The 8908-nt window shown below is 36.4% G+C and overlaps 2 protein-coding genes across 2 annotated transcripts; both read left to right on the forward strand.

Annotated features, from left to right (window-relative positions):
- The first annotated feature begins 444 nt into the window (after window positions 1–444).
- Window positions 445–948, forward strand: LOC111460033 (basic form of pathogenesis-related protein 1-like). The gene has a single exon (XM_023103115.1). It carries the CDS (start codon window positions 445–447, stop codon window positions 946–948), a length of 504 nt encoding a protein of 167 aa, XP_022958883.1.
- A 4561-nt stretch (window positions 949–5509) lies between these two features.
- On the forward strand, window positions 5510–6013 carry LOC111460042 (basic form of pathogenesis-related protein 1-like). Its single transcript, XM_023103126.1, has one exon. The coding sequence runs from the start codon at window positions 5510–5512 to the stop codon at window positions 6011–6013; it is 504 nt and encodes a 167-aa protein (XP_022958894.1).
- The last annotated feature ends 2895 nt before the right edge of the window (window positions 6014–8908 follow it).

Below are 8908 nucleotides of genomic sequence, written 5' to 3' on the forward strand. Positions count from 1 at the left end.
ATAAAATTTTTGGGTTAAATTAGTTCATTTATTTACTCACAATTTAAGTAGAATATTAACCTTATTTATTTATTTTCAAATATTTAATTAAGCCACTAAAAAAAGTGGTGGAAGAATAAATAAAATTAAATTAAATTAAATAAAGCAATAAATATATGTCAAGTAAAAATGTATCTTTTAAAATTAACGGTAGATTAAGTTCCATTAATCCTAAAAAAAATTCATAAGAAAATTTTCATTTATTTGAACCTAATCCAAACAAAAATCTCTTAATTACACATGGAAAGCCCGAACAAATTCATTTCGGTTGAACTTGCAAGCCTGATGCATGACAAAATTAGTTCATAATTCATCGTTTTCCCCATCAAATTCCATATTATGTTTTCCATCTCTATATAAATCCGTCCCTTATTTTCAATCTTCATCTCATCTCTCATCGGAATTATGTGGACCCAAACCCTTCCAATCATGGCCGCTTTCATGGCCACTTTCATGTTCCTCCTCACCCTAACCAACGCTCAAAACGCCCTCGGTGACTATCTCGCGCTTCACAACCGCGCTCGAGCCCAGGTCGGCATCGGCCCCATGCAATGGAGCAATACCGTGGCCGCGTACGCTCAAGCCTATGCGGAAAAAAGAAAGGGTGACTGCGCCATGATTCACTCAACCGGGTCGTACGGGGAAAACATAGCCGTTGGGTACTATCCTGAGTTCACCGGGGTGGATGCGGTGAAGCTGTGGGCGAACGAGAAGCCGTTATATGATCATGCGTCGAATAAATGCGTGGGTGGTGAATGTGGGCACTACACTCAGATGGTGTGGCGAAACTCGGTCCGACTTGGATGTGCTAGAGTGCCCTGTCAGGCTAATTCTCAGTTTGTTGTTTGCAATTACAATCCTCCTGGCAACTATATTGGGGAAAAGCCTTATGATTCTTTGGTGGCTTGAAGAGATTTGGTTTTAAAAATTTTATGAATGGTAATAAAGTTTATGAGAGAATCATGAATTTATGAATTGAAATAAAGCTATGGTATTGTCTATAATAGTATTATATTGTCTTGTTTGAGTTAACTCTAGTGACTTTGTTTTAACCTCCTTGAGTTAACTCTTGTGACTTTGTTTTGACCTCCTCGCTTATAAACCCATGATCATAGAGTCTCCCCTCTAATTAAGTACATCATAGAGCCACCCCTGAAGCCCGTAGATTTCTAGAACAACCTTCCCTTAATCGAGGCTCGACTACTTTCTTTGGAGCCTTTGAACAAAATACACCCTTTGTTCAACACTTTTGACTACAATTTTGAGGCTAACAATTTCTTTGTTCGACATAGCTAAGTTAAGTTCATGGTCTAATAACCATGTTAAGAATCACGAATCTCTACAATGGTATATGATATTTGTCCACTTTGAACATGAGATTTTCTCATAGGTTTGCTTCGGGCTCCTAGAGATGTATTCTTTACTTATAAATCTACGATCATTTCCGAACAATCTTCAATACTGAGAACACCAGCCACCAGCCACCAGCAAATTCCTGTTCTAAGTCACTCGAAAGAAATGCCCTCGGCAGAGATGTGAAAAACCAGTCCACGGTGTTTTTAAACTCCAAATCGAGAGATGCACGACGGCATTTAACTCCGCTGCACTATGAGACCCACACCGGAGACAAAGGCCCACTGTCGCAACCTAAACTTTTAAAAAAACATACATATTCATAAACTTTGAAAAGAGTAGGATAAGAAAATGTTTAACAATTTGTTATTTCCTAAACTTTGAAAAGAGTAGGATAAGAAAATGTTTTAACAATTTGTTATTTTAAAAGTGTCTAATAAGTCTCCAAATTTTAAAAAATTAACAATTTTTAATATAAAAATTTATCCTATTCAACTACTATTTTAAAAATGATGAATTTATGGGCTAGAATGGAAAGTTTAATGGATCACGTCAGACTAATCGTAGTGCAACCAAGTGAGTCAATTGGGTTAGCCACTAGCCGACTCTACCACACTCTACCACCAAACTTAGCCATGCCCTAAACTTATCCATGTCAATAGAATACTCAAATGTCGAACAAAGGACTCCAAAAGAAAAAGGAAAAGAAAAGGAGTCGAGGGGAGGTGTTGGATGAAAGTCCCACTCGGCGAATTTAGGGAATGATCATGGGTCCATTAGGGTGAACTCAAAGTGGACTTGGATCAAAGTCCCACTTGGCGAATTTAGGGAACGATCATGGGTCCATTGAGGTGAACTCAAAGTGGACAATATCTTCGTAATGGTATGATATTATGTGCTTTCTTACCAATACTGCAAAAATAAATGGAGAATTACCAAGTTTTAGGAACTATCCATCACTACACTGATATGATACTGTCTAGTTTGAGATTAAGTACTTTCTGCTTGTTGTCCCGTGAGATTATTCCTTACTTATAAATTCATGATCATTTCTTAAAGACTCTCTCTTAAAACTTTTACACACGGAGAATAGCTCCCAGAATAGCTATCAAATGTTGTTTGAAGTCAACGGGAATAAATGCCCACGGCCGAGATGCGAAAAACCAGTCACGATATTTCGGCCTCCAAATCGGGAGACCCACGACGGCGATTGGCTCTACTGCACATAACTCAATAGTAATAAGATATACTTGATGGTGTTAATATAACACATGCGGAAGCAATTTGGATCTTAGGCACTTTTAGAACATCAATTATAATAAATAACTAGCATGTTCATAAGTATTAAAACTTAATGAGTTTAAATACTAACCTTTTGTAGTTCAAACTCCTTTTTCCTCACGAACCGGTTTCGAACTACCACTAGTGTCTTCTCCACTATCCTCCGGCCTTAAAACGGGATTGTGGAATCCGGTGAGTGACTAAACTTGGGAGGGATTTTGTATATGTGAAGAGAGTGTTTGTGAGAGGTTTTTCTCAAGGTTTTTCTCAAGATTTTTCACCAAGAAGAAGAAGACGTTCCATGTACCATGATCACTCTATTTAAAGAGTCATGTTTGCATGTTTATGCAAATTTGAGATCACCAAATTTTGACACTTAAAATTCCACTCAAATGTTTGGGATTATGTGGCAAGCAAGCATGTTTGAGTTAACCAAATTTTGACACTCAAAATTCCACTCAAACTTGTGGGGTTTATTCGGCAAGAATGCAAGTTCGGTTAAACCAAATTTTGACACCTCAAAATTCCACTAGCATGGATTTTTCCATTAAATGAAGTCAACATTTTGACTTTCTTCATTTTAATTCAACAATTAATTTGAATAATGAATTTCAAATTAAAGTAACATTAAATGATTAATTAAACTATTTAATTAATATTTAATATTAATTCATTTGCCAATCCCAATCAATCATGACACATAATTGATTAAGATATTTAAATATCTCAGATTCTCTCTTTTTGTTAAGTCGTCAATAAAACAAAATTGCGGTTAAATATATCGTATATATGTAACGCGTATTCCCTAATTTAAATTCAAACACTTCGAACTCACTCGTCACACTGTTTTATGGTTTAGTCTGATATGAGCTAGCAGAGGGACCTAATGGACCTATAGATCATGGGCTCCAACAATCCAAGATTAACTGGCTAAACTCATTAACCTTGTTAACCAACATTCGTTAACTACTAGGACATTCCACTATAGCCTAGTAGTTGCACTCCCATCACTATAGATATATTTCTATCCATTTGATATAACCATGATTAGTAAGTCGATCCTTCACAGGTTGTTCGTAACTAGAGCTTGGTCAATTTACCGTTTTACCCCTAAAGTTACTTCTTGTTCCTCATGTCTCACTGATCCTCTAATGAACAATTGGTTTGTGGTCCAACCAGTAAACCGAATCCCTCTCAGGCTAATGAGAGGGTGGGGCCCCTTGTTCAAGACCTAGAGTCAGTGCTTAAGGAAACTACCTCTTTTCTATCTCTAAAAGTGGGTAGGAGTGAGTTCCATCTTGCACCCCACGTCCCCAGCCATTCACCCAGTCTTACCCCTGAAATGGGAAGCCTATTGAATCGGCGAACTAGAGCCACTCTCACCCATGAAAATCCAAGGATAATTATGAATAAACAGGAGTTCATGGTTAGTTCAGGATTAAAACCGAGTTACCTAGGTTATCGAATGAAAAGAAAATCAGTCTCAATAGTAAACGACATTATAAAGTGAGAGTGGTTTTCTTTATGGTCTGATCTTATGAAATACTCATTGCGTAGGACGCCCCCACTCACATGTCTCCACATGTACAATTTAGTGATCACATTGTTTATAGTGTCCCCAGAATAAGGTACTCAACCTTATCCTTATACTATAGATCATTTTGATTATATACTTGAACTTGATCCACTCTTATGTCTCTACATATAGTTCAAGTAATCATACTATAGCCAGAGTGTTCTTAGTTTATTGGATTTAGATTAATGATCGTAAAGTTCACTTTATTCAATAACAATCTTTACTGAATAAACAACAATAATAACTTTATTGAAAATAGAATATGTTTTTGTTTACAAACTATGAGTTTTAGGACATAAAACCCAACAAACTCCCACTTGGACTAAAACTCTAGTGGGGTTTTATAACGTTGAGTAGAGAGAAATACAATAAACTAGGGCATCACATACTCATGCCTTTTCTCCCACTTGCCCTAGATTACATAACTCGTAGTCCTAGACTCACTAGGTGCCCTTCAAACACTTCAGCCGTGAGGGGCTTTGTAAATGGATCAGCAATGTTGTGCTCTGAAGCTATCTGTGTGACGATCACATCTCCTCGTTGCACAATCTCCCTTATGTGATGATATTTGCGCTCAATATGTTTTCCTCGCTTATGGCTTCTTGGTTCTTTTGAATTTGCAACTGCTCCACTGTTATCACAATAAAAAGTGACGGGAAGATGCATATTTGGAACGACTTCCAAATCAGTTAAGAACTTCCGAAGCCATACAGATTCTTTCGCTGCTTCACAAGCAGCAACATACTTAGCCTCCATGGTGGAATCAGCAATGCAACCTTGCTTTATGCTTCTCCATATTATTGCTCCTCCGTTAAGAATTTTAAGCAAATATTAACATTATTTACTTATTTTTGAACATGTAATTAACCAATTCAATTTTAATATATATTTTATAAAATTAGAGAAGAATAAATAAATAAAGTTATGAAACTAAATAAAACAATAAATATATACCTACAAGTAAAAATGTATCTTTTAAGATTAACCATAATCCCGTGGATTAAGTTTCATTAATCCTAAAAAAAATTCATAAACTAGCTAAATCTAGAAAATTTTCACTTATTTGAACCTAATCAAAACAAAAATCTAGCCCCTAATTAAACATGGAAGCGAGAATGAATTTATTCTCTTTGAATTCCCAAGCATGGCATAATTAGTTCATAATTCATGGTTTTCTCCATCACATTCCATATTAAGTTTTCCATCTCTATATACATCATTCCCTCATTCTCAATCTTCATCTCATCTCTCATCGGAATTATGTGGACTCAAACCCTTCCGATCATGGTCGCTTTCATTGCCACTTTCAATTTCCTCCTCGCCCTAACCAACGCTCAAAACGCCCCCGGTGACTACCTCGCGCTTCACAACCGAGCTCGAGCCCAGGTCAGCATCGGCCCCATGCAATGGAGCAACACCGTGGCCGCGTACGCTCAAGCCTATGCGGAAAAAAGAAAGGGTGACTGCGCCATGATTCACTCAACCGGGCCGTACGGGGAAAACATAGCTGCGGGCTACTACCCTGAGTTTACTGGGGCGGATGCGGTGAAGCTGTGGGTGAACGAGAAGCCGTTGTATGATCATGCGTCGAATAAATGCGTGGGTGGTGAATGTGGGCACTACACTCAGATGGTGTGGCGGAGCTCGGTGCGGCTTGGATGTGCTAGAATACCCTGCAAGGCTAATTCTCAGTTTGTTGTTTGCAATTATGATCCTCCTGGCAACTATATTGGGGAAAAGCCTTATGATTCTTGGGTGGTATGAAGAGATTTGATTTTAAAAATTTTATGAATTGTAATAAAGTTGGTGAGAGAATCATGAATTTATTTATTGAAATAAAGCTACAATATTGTCTACAATAGTATTATATTGTCTAGAGCATAAACTCTTGTGACTTTATTTTGACTTCCTTACTTCTAAACTCATCATCATAGAGTCTTGCCTCTCATTAAGTACACCACATAGAGCCACCTTTGAAGCCTATAGATTACCTATGATCATAGAGCCTCCCCTCGAACAAAATACACCATAGAGCCTCCCCTGAAGCCTATGGATTTCTAAAAGAAACTCCCTTTAATCGAGACTCGACTTCTTTCTTCGGAGACCTTGAACAAAATACACAATTTGTTCGACATGTTTGACTACAATTTTTAGGCTTACAACTTTTTTGTTCGACATAGCTAAGTTAAGTTCATAGTTTGATACCATGTTACTAATCACGAATCTCTACAATGTTATATGATATTTGTCCACTTTGAACATAACATCATGGGTTTGCTTCAAGCGCCCACAAGAAGTCATGTTAATGAAAATGTATTCTTTAGTTATAAATCTATGATCATTTTCGAACCGTCTTCAACACTGAGAGCATCAGCCACAAGCCAATTGCTGTACCAAGTCACCCGGAAGAAATGCCCTCGGCGGAGATGCGGAAAACCAGTCACGTTGTTTTCGGCCTCCAAATCGGGAGACCCACGACGACGACGATTAACTCCGCTGCAGTATGATACCCACATCGGAGACGAAGACCCACTACTGCAACCTACCGGCTCTGAATATGGAGACCAACGGGGCCGGAGTAGCTGCACCCTTGAATGATTTAGCGAAGTAGAATGTAGTTTTTAAGTGGGGGATATGCAAGAGAATGCATTCAATGAGCTTAGGAAGAAATTAACTAGTGCACCATTACTTGTCTTGCAAAACTTTGATAAAACTTTTGAAATTGAGTGTGATGCAAGTGGTTTGGGCATAGATGCTATTTTGATGCAAGATGGAAAACCTTTAATATATTTAAGTGAAAAACTAAATGGGACAACATTGAACTATTCTACCTATGGTAAAGAATTGTTTGCAAGTCTGCACATTGCAAGTGTGACAATACTACTTATGGCTTAGAGAATTTATAATCCACTCTATTCATGAAAGTTTGAAGTATCTTAAATGTCATAGCAAACTAAATCATAGGCATGCAAAGTGGGTGAAGTTTATTGAAATATTGTCGTATGTTATCAAATATAAGCAAGGTAAAGATAATATGGTAGCTGATATATTATCTAGAAGGTATAATCTCTTTACTTCTCTTAGTCCAAAAATTCTTGTATTTGAGTATATTAAAGAATTATATAAAGATGATGCATCTTATCTTGTGAAAAGAGCTGGGGATGATTATTATATCTTTCATGAATTTTTATTTAAGAAAAGTAAGATTTGTATTACTAAATGCTCTAGAGATTTGCAGGTAAAAAGAAGCACATGGTGACAGCTTACTGGGACATTTTGAGATTAATAAAACTTATAAGATGTTGCATGAACACTTCTCTTGGCCAAAGATGAAGCACAATGTTCATAAGTTTTGTAGCCAATATTTTAAATGCAAAGAAGCTAAATCTAAATCACAACCAAATGGATTGTATACTCCTTTGAATGTATCTAATGAACTTTAGACTAATATATTTATAGATGTTTGGTGCACACTAACAATGGTAAAGATAGTATTTTTGTTGTGTCAGACACATTTAGTAAAATTGTTTATTTTACTGTATGCAACAAGACGGATGATGTAAAGCATGTTGTTAATTTATTCTTTAAGAAAGTAGTAAGATTACGTGGAATCTATTGAATAATTATTAGTGACAAGGAGGTTACCTTTTTAAGTTACTTTTAGAAAGTATTGTGGGGTAAATTGGGTACCAAGTTGTTTTCAACTGCATATCATCAGATGGGAAAACATGGTTAATAGAATATTAGAAACATTGTTTAGGGCTATTATTTCTAAGAATATTAAGTCTTGTAATGAACGTTTGCCATTTGAAGAGTTTACATATAATAAACCATTCACAGTACCACTAATTGTTTTCCTTTTGAAGTTGTTTATGGATTTAATTCCCTTACGCCTCTTGATTTGCTTCTTATTCATTCTAATATTTTTGCGAGTGAAGCAGCCACAAGTAAGACAGATTTGATCAAAATATTACAAAGAGGTGGAGAGAAATGTGAAACAAAATTTCAAAGTTGCTTTAAGAATTAACACAGGACGAAAGGAAATCATTTTTCAACCCAGTGACTGGGTTTGGATACATTTTCGCAAGGAGCGATTCCCATCTCAAAGGAAAACAAAGTTACATCTAAGAGGGGATGACATTTATTAAGTTCTTGAAATAATTAATAACAATGCCTATAAAATTGATCTTTTTGGAGAATTTCCAGTACATTCTACTTTCAATGTTGCTGACTAGAGTCCTTTTGATGTAGGTGATGATTTAACTAATTAGATGATGAATCCTTTTGAAGAGGGGAAAGATGATAAGGATCACGGTGTTCCAAACGTTCCAATTGGACCTATTACATGATCTAAGACCATGAAGATTCAACAAACATTCATTCTTCATTTACAAAATTGGATAGGCTCGGTTCAACCATTATTTCATGTGTTACAAGTTGATTCAATTTAGGAATGACCATTTGAAGCTTCGGAAGTGAATATTTGCACGGTTGAAGTAGCGGATGAAGTTGTTATAGGGGTGGGAAGTTAGTTGTCAAAGTGACTTATCATTCTTCATCGATAATGTGTTAGAAAATTTTATTTATTATTTTAAATTTCTTAATTTATTGCGGTTAGAAAAGGGTGGGAAGTTAGTTGTCAAAATCATTTAGACGGGT

The sequence above is a fragment of the Cucurbita moschata genome, unplaced genomic scaffold, assembly GCF_002738365.1.
Source record: "Cucurbita moschata cultivar Rifu unplaced genomic scaffold, Cmos_1.0 Cmo_Scf00002, whole genome shotgun sequence".
Taxonomy (NCBI): Eukaryota; Viridiplantae; Streptophyta; class Magnoliopsida; order Cucurbitales; family Cucurbitaceae; genus Cucurbita; species Cucurbita moschata.